This window comes from Microtus oregoni, unplaced genomic scaffold (genome assembly GCF_018167655.1).
Source record: "Microtus oregoni isolate MIOR12 unplaced genomic scaffold, Mior012 000053F_ref0000044, whole genome shotgun sequence".
In the NCBI taxonomy this organism is placed as follows: Eukaryota; Metazoa; Chordata; class Mammalia; order Rodentia; family Cricetidae; genus Microtus; species Microtus oregoni.
Genome location: NW_024543829.1, coordinates 9,422,785 through 9,441,275, shown reverse-complemented (window position 1 = coordinate 9,441,275; position 18,491 = coordinate 9,422,785). Strand labels below are relative to the sequence as shown.

Below are 18,491 nucleotides of genomic sequence, written 5' to 3'. Positions count from 1 at the left end.
ACCTAATGACCTGCAACCTCATGGCGGAAGGACCGGCTCCCCCGTGTCCTCTCACTTCACACAACCTCATGGCGGAAGGACCGGCTCCCCCACATCCTCTGACTTACACACACACACACACACACACACACACGTAAAATTTAATACAATATATAATATATTGTGGAAAAAGATGTCTGTTATATAACAAATAGGCCACAGAAGACTTATCAATGTTTTTCTTTCTTTTGTCTTTTCTTGTTGTTTCGTGGTTCTGAGGCTCAAACCCAGCAGCGTCTTACACAGTGCTGTAGTGTTTACCTATGCTAGGCAGGTGCCCACTGAGCCCATGCCCACAACTCCATGAACTGTGCTCCTGAGCAATGGGACAAATTTACCTTCTAGGTGGAAACACTGCCTATTGAACAGTAAATTTTAAAACATTATCAAAAACAGTGATGGGGGGGGGGCTGGAGACACGGCTCAGTGGTTAAGAGCATTGCCTGCTCTTCCAAAGGTCCTGAGTTCAATTCCCGGCAACTACATGGTGGCTCACAATCATCTGTAATGAGGTCTGGTGCCCTCTTCTGGCCTGCAGACATACAGACAGAATATTGTATACATAATAAACAAATAAATATTTTTAAAAAACAGTCATTTTGCTTCGTAAAGCTTTTTCCCTAATAGTGGACAGATTCGTTCTTCTGGCTCATTCTGGATGGTTCTACTTCTACTCTCCTTAACAAAAACCTATTTCTCCTGACTGATCAGAACACAATTTCTTTTTTTTAAATTGTTTTTATTGAGCTATATATATTTTAACACTCTCCTCCCTTCCTCTCCCCTTTCCTTCATTCCTCCCCCAAGGTCCCCATGCTCCCAATTTACTCAGGAGATCTTGTCTTTTCTACTTTCCATGTAGATTATATCTATGTAAGTCTTCCTTAGTGTCCTCAGAGTTGTTTTGATTTGCATTTCTCTGATGGCTAAGGATGTTGAGCATTTCCTTAAGTATCTTTCAACCATTTCAGATTCATCTGTTGAAAGTTCTCTGTTTAGGTCTGTATCCCTTTTTTTATTGGATTATGTGGTATTTTGATTACCAATTTCTTGAGTTCTTTATATGTTTTGGAGATCAGTCCTCTGTTCTATGTGGGGTTGTTGAAGATTTTTTCTTATTCTGTAGGCTGCTGTTTTGTCTTATTGACCATGTCCTTTGCTTACAGAAGCTTCTCAGCTTCAAGAAGTTCCATTTATTGTTTCTCTAAGTGTCTGTGCTACTGGGGTTATACTTAGGAAGTGGTCTCCTGTGCCAATGCGTTCAAGTGTACTTCCCACTTTCTCTTCTATGAGGTTCAGTATGGTTGGTTTTATGTTGAGGTCTTTGATCCATTTGGACTTGAGTTTTGTGCATGATGATAGATATGGGTCTATTTCCATTCTTCTACATGTTGATATCCAGTTATGCCAGCACCATTTCATAACATGTTTTTTATATGAGGAGCAGAACCTAGATCTACGCAGAGCTGCAGGTGACTATTAAGGGCATGTTCTCTATCAAGTTTGTTATTGGAGGAAAAAAAATCAAGTTTATGAATTCTGTGAAACTTTGGATTTTGTTTCGCATCACTGAGGCTAAAGCTCAAGGCCTCTATAATGCTAGCCAATGCTGTCCAGGGTCAGGGACATCTTCAGCCCCACACTGTATGTATTTGTATTTGGTAAGATTTATGCTTGATTTCATAATATATTGTTAGTCATTTGATATCAACTATCTTTTCCTCTGAAACTTCATGAGAAAAATATACTCAGAAATTAAACTTTGGTGTCTGGGGAGGCACCTTTACTGGGCAAGAATACTTGTTACATTAGCATGAGAACCCTAGTGTGGATTCCCTAGCACCCACATAAAAATCAGGGCATGTGTCTGTGAGCCTGTAACCCCAGTGCAGAGGTATCAGAGACAGAGGATCCTTGGGGTTCTCTGGACAGTCAACTTAGCCAAATACTGGTGAGCTCCAAGTTCAGTGAAGAGACTTTCTCTCAGGGAATAAGGCAGAGAGCAACAGAGGGAGACAGCCAGTGTCTCCTCTGGCCTCTGCCTAGACACACACACATACCACAAATGTTTTTTAAATATAAGTTAAGCTTCATCTAGTCTATTATCAAGGCATCTTTCTTTCCTCGGGCAGATTCTATGGTGACTTTCTTAACATTGTCATTCAAATACAAAATAGGGACAACAATAAAATAAAATCTTACCAAGTTTTCATTGACAATTCCATCACTGGCTGCAAAAAAGGCTAAGATGTGGGAGATAAAATACTTCTCATCCGACTTAAGCTTGTTCCAGTGAGGGAGGTCCTTTGACAAGTCAACCTAGGACAAACACACTCCAGTTGCTTTTCACTTAAAGAGTTTAGAAAAGTTTTCTTTTAAAGAAGAGCTATGGGCGGTGGTGGCACATGCCTTTAATCCCAGCACTCGGGAGGCAGAGGCAGGCGGATCTCTGTGAGTTCGAGACCAGCCTGGTCTACAGAGCTAGTTCCAGGACAGGCTCCAAAGCCACAGAGAAACCCTGTCTCGAAAAACCAAAAAAAAAAAAAAAAAAAGAAGAGCTATGTCAGAAAAAAATACATTAAAAATCACAAAAATCAAAATAAGATAAATGGTATGTTAACAATAACGTGCTGTACTCAGAACATTTACCTAATTAGTACATTATAGCTGCTCTTGCCACACAGGAGGACAAGAATCAGTACACAAAACAGTATATATGTTTATTTGTTAACAGGAAAAAGTTTATACACGTGTGTGTGCTTGCATGCAAGTGTGTGTGTGTGTGTGCGCGCGCGCACGTATTTTACAACACCATGATCCACACCTTAAACATATCCAGTAAAATTTGTTTAAACAAACTAAACAATCCTAGCATGTTCAAGGAAGTGAGGCAGGAGAGAGAGAAACGAGGAAAGAAGGGGAGGAATCTGGTTTTTGGCTAATTGGCCAGGATACATTCTTAACATATTAAAATTAATAAAGCTAGTGGCATAGCACCAAGTTAATGAATGAACAAAGAGGAAAGAGAAAGTAAAAACTAGTCAAGTATATAAAGTAGCTATCAGCAGTCGTTTGTTTCTGCAATAGTTACTATATTAGTTAGATTCATCACCTGCTAATTATAGCCTCTAAGCTACTGCTAGCTACACTTTTTTACTGAAGAGTCATTATGTCAGGAAGATAATAACCTGGGTTTTGAGGCAGTTTATAGGGATGACTTTGTGGTGGTTTGAATAGGAGTGGTTCCCAAAGACTCATGTGTTTGAATGCTTGGCCCATAGGGAGTGGTACTATTGGCCTGGTTAGAGGAAGTGTACCACCGTGCAGGCAGGCTTTGAGGTCACATATGCTCAAGTTACACCCAGTGTAGAATACAGTTCACTTCCTGTTGCCTGTGGATCAAAAAGTAAAACTCTTAGCTCCTTTTCTAGAACCATGTTTGTCTGCAGGCTGCCATGTCCTCCAAGATGATAATGTAAACCTCTGAAAATGTAAACCAGCCTCAATTAAATGTTTTCCTTTATAAGAGTTGCTGTGGCCATGGTGTCTCTTCATAGCAATAGAAACACTAACTAAGACTGGCTTCTTCTAGAATAAAAATACCTTTGAAAATGTTTATTAAAAGTATTCTTTGTAACTAACAGAATAATGGAATCAAAAACTTGGCAAAACCCAAACTTTCCAAATTATCATTAAATGTACCTTACTGAGTTAGCTGGATCTTACTGCTACACCAAGTCACCACAGACAGGATAGATTAAAAAAAAATCATTTATTCTTCAAAGTTCTGGAAGCTGTAAGTCCAAGGTCTGGGTGTGTACTGGCTAAGTTTACAACCGAATGACACAGACGACAGAGTCATTTTGGAAGAGGGAACCTCAACTGAGAGTGATACAGACAAAAGAGGCCTAGCTTGTGAAGTTTCAGAGGGAAGTCTGAGTGTCCCTTAAAAAACTACCGTGCTGTACAGTATTTTGAATTGTTTCCTGGGTTTCAGCTGGAGCTGAAAAATCAGCTGTGGCTAATTAACAAGAGACCAGCACCACTGAAGAGAAACCTTTCCATTACTAGGACAATCAATGCTGATTAGCTGGAGCTGAGAAATTAGCAGTAATTAAGAAGAGACACGCAGTGGAGGATCCTAAGTCTGGAAATATTCCTGGGGACCATCACACAAAACTTGTGGTCCTGCTGGGACCAAGGCTGCCTCACATGCTGGCACTCAAACTGGGTGGTATAAAAGTCCCAGGTGGTGTGGGTTTTGAGGGCATGAAGGCACCGTCAAGAGCAGCTGAAGCTTGGCACTGTGTGGCAGGCTAGAGTCCCTTGAAAGACCAGGCATTGCCACCAATGAAGGTGCAGCCTGAGTTACAGCTGAAGCCCCAGGAAGAAGGAGTCATGGAAAGAAATGGAGCCTAGCAGCATCTGGCAGGATTAGAGGCTCTGAAGAGAGCCAAAAAAAAAAAAGGCTATCGGTAAAGGTGCAGCCCAGATACAGTGGTGAGCCCAGTGTGTAGGAGATGCCAGTGCTGTGGATAACTAGAAAGAACAGTAGAAGCTGTGGAGTGGAACAAGTCTGTGGCTAGGAGATATATGTGTGTGGCAAAGGCTGGAGCAGAAATAGCCTGGGCCCTCTGGAGGAGCCCAATATTGTGAGTGAATTCCAGATGGCCAACGCTGAACTTTTTGTACTGTTGGACTTGGATTTTGCTTTGATTGGTTGTGACTATGTCCTTGTTCTTTCCTGGTGACAGAGGTTTCTGTCCCACCCAGTCCTGCAGTCATTCCATCCCAAAAAAATAAACAAAGGCTTATGTTAATTATAAACTGGTTTGCCTATTAGCTCCGGCTTCTTATTAACTGATTCTTACATCTTAAATTATTCCATAATTCTTGTCTGCATTAGCCACATGGCTTGGTACCTTTTATCAGTGAGTCATTCTCATCTTGCTTCCTCTGTGTCTGGGTGACAACTGCAAACTCAGCCTTTCCTCTTCCCAGAATTCTCCTGTTCTCATTACCCTGCCTCTCCTTCCTGCCTTATCACCCTTGCCTATACTTCCTGCCTGGCTATTGACAAATCAGCGATTTATTAAACCATACATCTGACAAATCTTTACAGGGTACAAGACCATTGTCCCACAGTCTTTACTCTCCTCTTGGAATAAGAAAGGAACTTTTTTTTTTTTTTAATTTTTAACTTGAGGCCACTGTTAAAGAGATTTCATTGTAAAAAGATTTCAAACTTTTGGAGAGACTTTGGAGCTTCAGAGAGACTTTGGATATTTTAAAGTGACTGAACCTTTTAAGTGTTTGAATTTGTAAAGACTACGGGATTTTTAAAAGTTGGAATGTTTCATATCATAATACTATTATTAATGTGAAGGTTTGTGGAAGAACAAGAAATGGTTATGGTTTATTAGTAAAATGTTTGTGTCAAGTTGACAAGGGGTCAGTTGTGCTGGCTAGTGTCATGTGCCCCTTCCCAACACCATACTGTCCTGTGTACAAGCCTGTAGAGTATTTTCTTAATTGATGATTGATGTTGGAGGGTCCAGCCCACCAGGGTCGGTTCCACCCCTAGGCCAGTGGTCCTAGGTGCTGAGAAAGCAGGTTTAGCCAGGTGGTGGTGGCGCACGCCTTTAATCCCAGCACTCAGGAGGCAGAGACAGGTGGATCTCTGTGAGTTTGAGGTCAGTCTGTTCTATAAGAGCTAGTTCCAGGACAGGCTTGAGAGCTACAGAGAAACTTTGTCTCAGAAAAAAGAAAAAAAGAAAGCAGGTTTAGTAAGGCACAGAGAGCAAGTCAGTAAGCAGCCGGGTTCTTGCCTTGAGTACCTACTCTGACTTCCCTGGATGATCAACTACAAGGTGTAAGATGAAATAAACCCTCTCCTCCCTAAGTTGTTTTTGGTCATGGAAATAACCATGATGGAACAGCGGTAGTTTTTTTTTTTTTTTATTTTTATGTGTACAGATGGTTTATCCGCATGTGTGGTTTTTTTGTACTCTGTAGATGCTGGCTGCCCACAGAGGCCAGAAGAGTATTAGATCGCCTGGAACTGGAGTTACTGATAATTCTGAGTCACCATGTGAGTCCTGGGAATCAAACCTGGGTCCTCTAGAAAAGCAGCCAGGGCTCTTAACTCCTCAGTCATCTCTCCAGCACCCAAAGCGAACATTTTCAAGAAGTTATTTAGACGGTGCCTTCTTGCCATATGGTCACAGGGCAAAGAGAAAACTCCCTTCTGATATTTTTTTATAAAGACATCAATCCCACTCATGAGACCTTTACCCTTACTATTCTCATTACCAAATTACCTCCCATTGCCCAACCTCCAAACAGCATCACACTGGGGATTAATGGCTCAATTTGCTAATTCGGAGAAAACAACAGTGCATAGCTCTTATATTGTTTTATAAAAAACCTCTAAGTGTGTTTCACAGTAATGTGGCAAATACTTGAAATATAAAACTGTCCTTTGTAAAAAAAAAAAATCTGCTGGCTTTGATTCTTTAATTATTCTAACCAAATTTCTTCATGACCTTTCAAAAAACAAAAAGACCAATATTCTAACCTTCAGTCATTGTATCCTTTCCTGAAACTCTTTTCCTGCTATATTCTAATATTTTCTGGCCACTCAATACATGCCAGACAGTAGGCTAAGCTCTAGAAACACAGTAGGATGAGGAGGGGAAATACTTGTCTCCACTTTATAAAATATACCAGCAAATGCCAAGTTCCCTTCTACTATCAGCTCAACTCAGGTTAAATCTTTCCTGTTCTCATATACTATATTCCTGATATTAAATTTAATACTGCAATATGTCTAGTCTTAAATACTAAATTTGCCTCTTTAAACACTGAGCTTTAAAATGCCCTATACATTTTACTTGTACTGTTAAATAATAATGGTTATATTTCCTTCTAGAAGTAAAATTCCTCGTCTATTTTATCTCATATGAGCTCATCCTCAATTTCACCACCTAAACAGTGATTCCAGACTTGCTGCTACAGCTTTCGACCCTCACGGCTCCCCAGAGGCCCATGTGTTAAAGCAAAGGCTTGGTTGCTACCCTGTGGCAGTTACTGTATAACTTAATTTTCTCAGGTATTTTTGTCATAGTAACAGAAAGCTTATTATCAGAATTACCTGACTGGCTTTTAGAAAACTTCCAAGCCTATACTTTGTCTTCTGAGTCAGGGCCTATTATTTTGGAATTAATTCAACCACTGATTTAAAAACTAGAATATAAAGTTAGTTAACTATTTTTTACATAATTTGTTTAATATGTGAAACTAAAAATATCTTTGACTTCCTTTCAAACCATGTATTTGAATCTTCCTGCAAAAACCATATCAACTTACGTTTTAATTTTTTAAATTAGTATATCCTGGTCATAAGACATTTAATATTGTTTTTAAAAGAAGCAATTAATTTCCAATGAATTTTGAGAAACCCAAATATCACTAGTTCCTTTTTTAAACATGACAAACAAAAAGACCAACTGTGTGCTCTACTGAACCATATCTAACAAAAACTTTCTAAAAACCACAGGCAGATAGGTAAGTCAGGTGTACAGACCATCCTGGACTACTATAAAAACACTGGGTATTTGTTTCAGTTGGGTGTTTTGCTTCATATATCAACTACAATATATAGCAATATTGACAGTATAACAAAGATATGTAAATATCTGAAAATAACGTAAAGAAATTTCAGACATTGGTGCTTTAAATTCTAGGCTAAAATTTCTTTTATGAAGTCATAGTTCACATTTATTTAGTGCTTATCAAATGTCAAATATGATTATAACTACTCCATTGATCCTCATAACAACCCAATGTGCCACATACTAGTAGCCAGTTTAACGGTGAGATGCGGAGGAAAAGGAAGCCACTTCCACAGACAGTACGTGGCAGAGCAGGATTTGCATTGAAGCAGCCTGGCCTCAGACCCTGCATTCTTCACAGGGTGTTAGTTCCATAGATCAGCTTGGTCTGTTTTCTAAGCCACCTTTCATCCATCTATCTATCTATCTATCTATCTATCTATCTATCTATCTATCTATGTGTATGAGGGTGCAGGGTAGAAAAACAGATCACGTGTGTGCTATGACACATGTGTAGAGATCAGAGGAAAATTCAGGAGTGAGTCCAGGAATCAAACTGAGGCCACCAGGCTTGTTCAGAAAGTGCTTCTGTCCAATGAACCATCTTTTCCGCCCAGATTTGGTCTCTTGACTGACAGGCATACAGAGCTAAAGACATCAATTCACAAAGACACAGCTCTCCAGAGACAGAGATGCTAATGGATACATATACAGAGTGAGGGTACTATGTGCCTGTCATAAGCAATGAGAAATAATTAAATAATAAAGACGACAACTATATGTGTGTTTAAGTAAACCATACAGCAATCATTTGCATAAGTATTTTTTAAACCAGCAAGCATTGTCTAACCTATGTGGTGAGCTCACTCTGAGAGTGGAAAAAAGTCACATTTATAGTAAGCAGCCAGTGGTTGCGCTGCTGCAGCAGCTGCGCTCTGCTAGACTGTGAACTCAGGCTCAAAGCTGCGTGTACTGCAGGGGGCCAGACTGCTCACAGGACCGCAGCTGTGTCCCCCTCTAAAGCTGCGTGTACTGCAGGGCGGCCAGACTGCTCACAGGACCGCAGCTGTGTCCCCCTCTAAAGCTGCGTGTACTGCAGGGGGCCAGACTGCTCACAGGACCGCAGTTGTGTCCCCCTCTAAAGCTATGTAGAAAGAATATGACAAACGCCCTGGGTAGTTCTGTTTGTGTTTTTTTTTTTAATTTATTTATTTATTAAAGATTTCTGTCTCTTCCCCTAGGCAGTTTGGATGCTCAACTTACTGTTTGTGTTTTTGCATATCGTAAAGGCAGTGTCACAGCCTTACTTTAGAAATGCCTTTCTAAAGTAAATTATTGTGGCTAGTTTGTATTGAGAGTTGACCTCTCCCTGTGCAGTTTTTGTTCTAAACTTGTATAATAACAGTGTGTAAAGTGTCTCCCTTCTACACTGTAATAACTGCTTCAGCCTACCTTATAAATAAAGAACCACTAAAAAAAAAAAAAAAAAAAAAAGCCAGTGAGGGTCCTTAAGGTTTTCACCCTTCCACTTTTGTTGTTGCTGTTTCTTGTTTTTCTGAGCCAGGGTTTCTCTGTGTAGCTCTGGCTGCTGGAAATCTGTAGGCCAGGCTGGCCTCACACTGGGGATCCGCCTGTGTCTGCCTCCGCAGGGCTGGGGTGAAAGGTGTGAGCCACCACTGTCTCACTCTCACACTTCATCTTTTAAACAGCGGCTGCAATTTTGTTTATTCTACTGACCATAAGTATAAACTGGTGTTAGGACTGGCGAAATGGCTCAGCGGGTAAAGGTGCTTGCTGCCAAAGGTGAGATCACTTCAATTCTACAAACACATGCACACATAAATAAATGAGTAACTATAAAAACAAACAAGTGAGCAAGCAAAAACCAGACTGGTCTTATTTAGTCACAGAAAACTAAGAATCTATTTAAAAAGAAAAAAAAAATATGGGTAGACTGGCTGCAGGGATGGCTCACTGCAGGGATGGCTCACTGCAGGGATGGCTCACTGCAGGGATGGCTCACTGGTTAAGAGCATTTGCTGCTCTTGCAGAGGACTCCAGTTCAGTTCCCAACACCCAATGACAGTTCACACCCACCTGTGACTCCAATTCCTGGGGACCTAACAATCTCTGCTGGTCTCTGAGGGCACCAGTAACACATGTGGTGCACACGCGCACACACACACACACACACACACACACACGCAGGCAAACTTATACACACAGAATAAAAATAAATAAATCTTAAAAATAGAAAATGGTCTTCTATTTTATATAATATACTATATATTATATATATAGTATGCTATATATACTTCTATAATATACTAAAAGTAAAGGCAAAGGGATTTTGACCATGGACTAACATGGTCAACCTTGGACTAACCTTGTCTCAGAAACAAAAGCAAAAATCTGGCAGAATAAGATGGCATTTCCTTGTACCAAGAAACTTATTTACAGACACTAAATTACGTTCAATTTAAGTTGAATAAAAATTAGCTATATGTATTATTGAGAAATAAGAATCTATATTAATTCTGAGCTATATCTTATTTAATGTTTCTTATGAGTAAAAATATTTCGATGCCCTGTAAGGCAAGCAAGCACTGAACACACAGGAAGGAACACCGATGCAGACATGCCACATACCTCCTCTGCAGTCCAGAAAGACGCCTGTGCTTGTTTATACATCTTCCAAATATCAGGGTACTGGATCGGAAAGATGACAAACCGGCGGGAACTCTTTCTTAGAAGAGGCTCTTCATTTGACCTCTCTGTGTTTTCATTTGTATCTGAAGACAACTGCTTTAAAAAAAAAATCAAAGTAAAAACACTTTTTTTTAAATGTAGAAATTTCTCTCTGACTCAAACTTAAATATACATCTGGGGAAAGTCTGAGAGATAGCACAGACTGGGGAAGAAGTCTGAGGTACAGAATCCTTTCAGGTATCCAACCATTGGGTAACTTCACAGCACTCTGGAGGCAGAAGCAGACAGATATATCTGTGAGTTCGAGGCCAGCCTGATCTACAGAGTGAGTTCTAGGACAGCCAGAGCTACACAAGGAAATCCTGTCTTGATAAATAAATGAATGAATGAATGAATAAGCAAACAAACAAATAATTCATTAAAGTTACTTTCTGAGTTACAGTGAAACTCAGAGAGGGAGAGACAGAGATAGATGCTCAAATACACCATTAGCTAGAACTGAGGACAAACTGAGAAGGCGTAAGTCTCGAGTAAAGAGGTGTGTAGGGGGCTGGAGAGATGGCTCAGTGGGTAAGAGCATTGCCTGCTCTTCCATGGTGGCTCACAACCATCTGAAATGAGATCTGATGCCCTCTTCTGGCCTGCAGGCAGACATGCAGGCAGACACACAGAATAGCGTATACATAATAAATAAAATTAAAAAAAAAAGAAGTGTGTAGGGTGTCGTGTGTGTGTGTGGTGTGTATGCATATGTGTGTATGTGGGTATGCAGTATGTATGTGTGTGTGGTGTGTATGCATGTGTGTGTAAGTGGGTATACAGTATATACATGAACAGTATGTGTGTGTGGTGTGTATGCATGTGTGTGTATGTGGGTATGCAGTATGTGTGCATGAGCAGTATGTGTGTAGGTGTGTGTGTGTGTAGGCGTGTGTTTATATGTGTGCATGTGTAGGTATGTAGGTGTGTGTCACCAGAAGGGGTGTGTGTCATCAGATGTCTTTGTCTACTCCACTGAACCCTGAGCCCCTGGTTGGCTAGACTGGCTGGTCTAGCCATCAACCTATCTCTGCACCTGCCCCCCAGTGCTGGATACATATCAACGCTAGATTTTAGTTGGGTGCTGGAAATCTCAACTGAGATTATCATACTTACAAAGCAGGCACTAACAAATGAACTATCTCCCTAACTCAGTCAACAAGGATTTTGAATCCATGTGGCCCCATATTACTCTTTTAATTATTTTAGAAATATATCAATTGCATTGAAATATTATTCTGCATTTTTCCTGTGCTCTGTATGATACTATTGAGGTATCTATAGGACTAGACATCTCTACCATCATCCCATTTACTAGATGGGGCATTCTGAAAGGCAGGAAGGAAAATACAAGCAGTAACCCTTGGAGTCTTTACATCCTAGTGAATACCTACCCGGCTGGTCTCAGGACTTGGAAAGCTTTTGAAGACTAGTACCTTAAAACTGGAATGTAAGTGACATTTGTATAGACTTTCTTCCTGTTCCCCTCTGATAAAAATGCAACATGACACTAATTCATGAAGGATTAAAAGAAGCCACATCAGGAAGGTATTATTATATATTCTATCATGTGACAACTGGACCTGAGTTGACAAATTTCATAATGCATATTTTAGCAGTTTGAAGAGGTTCGCGTAAGGTTCTCCAGAATGCCCTCAGCAGGCCTGTGGTAAGAAACCATTCTTTAGGATATTCTTATTGTTATTTGCTTCTCCTTTTTGAGCTGTGTCTTACTATGTAGCCCAGGCTAGCTTAGACACTGTGACTCTCCACCTGAGTCTCCTGTGCGCTGGGATTATTCATAGCCATGTACCACAATGATGAACTTAGCACGGTTGTTTCCAGCAGCTCCCTTTACTGCATTTCCCAGAGCGTTCCACCTAAGTCTTGCTGGCGGTAGGTTTCTTTCTACACTTGCCATTAACTTATACAACATTTCATTACATCACAGGGCTGCAGAGAGGTCTCACCCTGGCAAGGTCGACATAGTGTGAGAAGTGGACAGTGCAGGGAAGCAGCCTGCTACTGGCCACACAGTCTGAAGCCTCTGGCTACCATGTATGTCAATGATGGACAAACCAATAGCATTGATTAACAGCAAGATGATTAAGAGACTATCTAATGCTGTGCATCGACCCAGCATTCAGGAGGCAGAGGATGATGGATCCCTGAGTTTGAGCCCAGCCTGGTCTACAGAGTGAGTTCTAGGCAAACCAGTGCTACACAGAAAAACTTTGTCTTGAAAATAAAACAAACAAACAAAAAACACCAGGGAGAATTGATAATATACAAAGAAAATGTTGGCTGGTTAGATATAAATCTTCACCTTCCATTTATATCTAAATTCAAAATAAGTCTGTCAACTCTCGCCATTTCTTTGACTTATTTTATAATTTTATAAATAAAAACTTAAAATTATTATACTAGAATAAAAAAATAAAAAATAAAGTGAATTTATCAAATGGCATCACACTTAGGATTTTATTTGGAAATTGGGGTCCAGTATTAATGCCACAGAAAGGATCTTGAATGTAAATACTAATCTCACCACAGCTATTGTCCAATAACTTCTCTGAAACAATGCTTTGTTAATTAAAAAAAAATCAATGTCATTATTTTATAGAAAAATGACAAATTAACTTTTGAATTCTAAAATATTATTCCTTGGCTAAATTTTATCTGAAGTTAGGCTGGGTATGTCTATTTTGCATACTAAATGGAAATTAAGAAATTAATTTTTAGAAACTTTGGAGCAGGTCATCTAGCCTCTAAATGTAACTTTTGGAAGCGCTGAAGGTTTGTTTGTTTGTTTATTCTTTTTCACCAAAGATTTTTAATCAGACAAGTAACAATATTGGATTTGTGTTTTATGATCCCTTGTAGAAATGAGGCAGGGTTTGAAAAGAAACTGAAAAGAGACAAATTTTAAATTAGTGTATTTCCCATTTCTTGTCCTTATTGTCTTCTGACTTCCATATATTCACAGTGGGATATGTGTTCCTACCCAAACACATAGATATAGCCTCCTACACACACACACACACACACACACACACACACACACACAAATGAACTTTAAAAAATAGAACAAATAGTTCTTGCTAAAAATATTCAACCCCTGCAACTGCAAGATTTTTACCAGAAATAACAGGGCATAGAAAATGCTCAATATGCGAACAACTGAATAACCAGACCAGAACTGGTCCACTCTCAATCAGTTTAACACAACGTAGATCAACTGTTACTACTAGCCAAGCGCTAGTAACAAAGCTATTAATACAAAGTATCTGTAGTTGAGAGAAAGCTATCTACTCTAGTTACTCAAGCGCCAGTAACAAAGCTATTAATACAAAGTATCTGTTGTTGAGAGAACGCTATCTACTCTAAGTTACTCTATAACGTATACAAAAAAGTGGCTTAAGGCTGTGCTTTTATGGGTGGAGGATGTCTGTGCTCCTAGGTGGACAAGCAACACCACTGTCTGTCCAGCACTACCTTTGTAGTACAGACTGACAAATGACTTGTTCCTGGTAGTAGAAAGGGGACCTCCCTGTACACGTGCCAGGTGAATTGAGACTGTGGGGCACACGAGAGCACTACAATCTTATTCGGAAACCCAGGCTCAAGAACATATCAGACATAACAGATTAGAGGAGTATAAATCTCTCACATGAACTTCATAAGGTGGTGGGTACCTAGAACTGTGATGAGAATAGCTCCATACCTACCTACCTACCGCCTGGTGTGTGTGTGTGTGTGTGTGTGTGTGTGTGTGTGTGTGTGTGTAACTGACAAGCAGAGAACTCTTGTCTTTGGGGCTTCAGATCAGCTTAGTCCCAATCCACCTGCTTACCCATTCACTTGATTATCCATTCACTTGCTCTCCCATCCACCTCCTCACCCATCTGCCTGCTAACACATGTAACTGTTAACTCATCCACATGCTCCCCCATTCACCTGCTCCCTCATTCACCTGCTCCCTCATTCACCTGCTCACCCATTCACCTGATTATCCATTCACTTGCTCTCCCATCCACCTCCTCACCCATCTGCCTGCTAACACATGTACCTGTTAACTCATCCACATGCTCCCCATTCACCTGCTCCCCCACCTGCTCCCCCATTCACCTGATTATCCATTCACTTGCTCTCCCATCCACCTCACCTATTCACCTGCTAGCACACATACCTGCTAATCCATCCACTTGCTCACCCATGCACCTGCTAACACATGTACCTGCTAACTCATCCACTTGCTAATTCTTGTTCTAACCCAGTTCTTCCCTCCTTGCCTCTATAGCCAACTACATGGCCACCTGCAATCCTGACTCTCCTGAAGCCTGGTCTCTACAGCATGGCCGGCTCTGAGTTCCTTCTTTACCAGTAAACTACTCACCTGTAGCCTCTTTAACACATTCATTCATAAACTGCATAGAGAAACATTTTTGTGTAATGTGTGATAGAAGAGTTAATACTAATAAAAGACCGAGACAAAAGAACCTTTTCCTCAGCCAGATCACCAAAGGTTACCTGCCATAATGCTGCCACTGAAACTGCTGTCCCCTGCAAACTTATCATCATCCAGTAACTCTAACACTGTAGAAGGATACAAACATGTACATCTGTGTATCTGGCATAGCACATTCAAAACAATCTATAAAGTCAGTTTTGTCAATAAGAATGATAACCAATTCAGGTTAGAGATTTCTAGTAGGCAGCTGAAAATAGAACACTATGGCACAAGAGAGAGGGCAACCGTGTTAATAATTACCAAGGGAACGGATGATCCAGGGAGAACTGGAGGGAACAGGACAGCCGAGGACACAGCCTGCAGGCGCTGAAGAATGCCAACACATAGCGCTTGAGACTTAGCTAGTTTGGGAGAGTGCTTGCCTACCTCGTATGAAGCCCCGTGTTCTATCCCCAATGCTGCATAAACTAGGCCCTGAGATCAATGAAGAAGTTCTAGGTCAGCTTCAGCTGCATAGTAAGTCTGAAGGGCAGTCTGGGGTAAGTGGGGTCCAGGCTAAAAAAAAAAAAAATCAGAAAGACAAGGGGGTGAGGAAGAGAATGCTAACGTGTGGAGAGTAGGGAAGCCAGGGGGAGACAGACTAAAAGGCAGGGAGGACAAGCAAAAGCAGCAGTGGTCTGATCTGACTCCAGCCTCAGCAAAGAGAGGAATTCTAGAAAGAATGAGACACTGAATGTCAACCAATCTAGGGGGAAATTAAAGGTTTACAAAGATGTGGCAGTGTACAGAAGCTCATATCTGAATTCTCCTTGCCATCATTTCTTACCTCTGGCCCTCATTATACATACATCATGACATGATTCTTATGGATAATCACCAAGAGTTTCTGACTAGGAATTAACAAGAATAGAAGTGGCACCTGGAAGACAGATACCTCAGGTTCAGGATGAATCAGAAAAAGAAACTAAGCTGGGTGGTGGTGGCACACGCCTTTAACACCAGCACTTAGGAGGCAGAGGCAGGAGGATCTCTGTGAGTTCAGGCCACCCTGGTCTACAGAGTGAGTTCCAGGACAACCAGGGCTACACAAAGAAACCCTGTCTCAACAAACAAACAAACAAAAAAGAAAGAAAGAAAGAAAAGAAATAAAAAAAGAAAAAGTAAAAGGAAAGGAACTAAATTTTGCTAACAAATAATGTACAAATTGAGAACATAAATTAAGATGTGAACATTGTACTAAAAATAAACTTGACTTTGATAGGCCCTTGCTAGTGAGTTTTATTTTTTTAGTGGGAATTGAGAGCTTGAGAGATTTTTGTTGAATGAGCATTAGGGAAGTAACAACCAATCACGTATTTAATCAGAGACAGAGCTGGCAACAGGACTGGAGGGCAGGAAAACCGGAAGGCAGAGAGACAAAGCCAAAGCCATGAAAACCTAAAGTAATCCTTGGCAAGAGTCTACCACGTTTTTCAAAACTCGTGTTTTTATTTTCTTCTGTCTTAGCTTCTGGTCATCTGGTATGAAGAGTTGCCAAGATTAAAATCTAGGTCATGATTCCCCGGTAGTTGCCTACACAACCTAATCTAGACTGGCATCTGCACGTCTCCGACTCTCACCCCGCACTTCTCCACAGGCTGCCTCTCGTGTCCCTGCCACTTATCTGCGTGCTGTTGCAGCCACGTACTTTTTAAAAGTATCATTTTATTCTCTATCACCACCAACGGAATCCTGGCTGAGGTCAACAACTTGGGGAGTTGAACCTGGTTCTAGTGATGAGTCTTAGGCGGGTCATTCGGGGTTTTCCAATCTTGGACATTCTGAGGAACTGATGAGTGCTATGGACACTGTGGATTCACACACACATGATGACCCTTGAATCCAGTGCGCTAAGATCACCTGCAGAGCTCATCACACATACAGGTGGTGGGCTCAGGGACTTGGTCTTTATTAGTAGCTGCAGATGGTTCTGATACCAGTAGGCCCCACTGCTGTCAGATCCAGAGATAGAAGTTTCAGATATCCCTGCATCTCAAAAACCTTTGAACTCATTAAAAGTACTCACTAAAATTCATCCTGGCCTAAAATTCTGCTGTCTTTATTAATCAAAAGTTAAAAGAAAAAAAAAAGTGAACTTCTAGGTGTTAGGGCAGAACCTCCTGGTGTCACTGGCAAACCAGAGAAGTCTGAGTTTTCACCTGAGTGGAGAAACTGGTATGAGGACCTTTGTTTCAAGGAGAACAAACTAAGGGATAGTCACAGCTTATTACTAAATGTTTACAAACTAAAAATCAACCTAGCATCTACATCTTTGTCTAGAAATGCCAGTTTAATTAAGCACGAATGTCCGTGGGCTGAAACTTTTATGTCCCTTCCAAATTGCCATAATATTAAATTCAAGATACCACACTGAGATACAAAAACGTATTACTCATATATTCCAAATATCTTAGAATATTTGCCCCCCAAAAATGGGGTACTGGAAACTATACAATAATAACTTAAATGACTATGTACTCTTCTAATATGGTATTTATGTGTGTTATCACCTTCTTCTCTCTGGTAGCACAGAAGCAAAGGGGATAAGTAAGTTAATTTTAGATTTATTAAGCTCCGTGGCACTTTGCATAACAGCACTTCATTCTCTGTGAAGGAACAGACACCCCGAGGACTCCGTTGCAGCTCGGTCTGCGCCCAGCTGGCCTCGCGACCCCGCCTGCCATCTGCCCCCTCATGCACCTGCACACGCGCTCCTCGGCGGCGGAGGGGAGAGCAGCCGCAGCCCCGGCCAGGGTTCCTGAGCAGGAGACACCGGGCCAGCCCCGAGCGAGCCTTGCGCCCCTCCCCCACCAGCCTGCAGCGAGGGCGCTTCCTTCCGGCGGCACCGGGTCTCCGACGGTGACGATCAGAACTCCGCAGCCGAGCCAGGACCCGAAGTTCGGGCCTGACCCTCCCTGCGGCGGAGGATGGAGCGACTGCGACCTTTACCTCATCCTCCTCCGGCCTGGCCGCCGCCGGCCTTTCCGGCTCGCCCATCGCGCCGACTCCGCCAGAGCTACGGAAGCCCAGGGCCTGAGCGCGGCGACTTAGTTCCGAGCCGGAGCGGAGAGCAGACACTAGCGGCGGCTGGCCGCTCCGCCCGGCGCGACCCTTCTCCGGCTCCGGGCCCGCCTAGCCGCGTCGCTCCCGGGTTCTGACCGGCCCATTGACCGGGGGACTCCGGGCGGCTCCACCCACGGCCGCTTCTCCTCCGAGAGGCTCCTCCCCCAGGCGGCCCCGCCCCCTCCGAAAGGCTCCTCCCCCAGGCAGCCCCGCCCCACTCCGTCCTTAGCCCCCTCCAGCTTCCCGTCACCGAGCATGACTCCCTCGGCGCCTGCTCCCAGGCGAGCCCAGCGATCCACCGCGCCCCTGACGTCACAGGCCCCGCCCACCACTGCGGACCCAAGCCGGAAGCTCCCGCCCGGCCTGCCGAGTGTCGGCTGCAGTCCGCACGACCTGCTCACCCGGACCACCTATCCACAGTCCCTCGCCGGCCACACGGTAAGGGACGCTCACACGGGAGGTGGCGCTCCAGGGTCCCTAGACACTGCCAGGTGGCTGCAGAGCCATCCACTGTGTGA

The 18,491-nt window shown here is 42.2% G+C and overlaps 1 protein-coding gene across 4 annotated transcripts in view; it reads right to left on the bottom strand.

Moving 5' to 3' along the window:
- The window catches only part of Rrm2b (ribonucleotide reductase regulatory TP53 inducible subunit M2B), a 32,294-nt gene extending 14,179 nt beyond the window's left edge, over positions 1–18,115 (bottom strand). The window contains exons 1-3 of one of the 4 annotated variants that reach the window (XM_041637616.1): positions 17,860–18,114; positions 10,302–10,457; positions 2,242–2,358 (exon numbers count right to left, since the gene is read on the bottom strand). In XM_041637616.1, coding sequence (XP_041493550.1) covers positions 2,242–2,358; positions 10,302–10,457; positions 17,860–17,907 — 321 coding nt within the window. In that variant the 5' untranslated portion in view covers positions 17,908–18,114. The other 3 variants (XM_041637617.1, XM_041637620.1, XM_041637618.1) reach the window with 3 other exon arrangements.
- Positions 18,116–18,491: the final 376 nt, after the last annotated feature.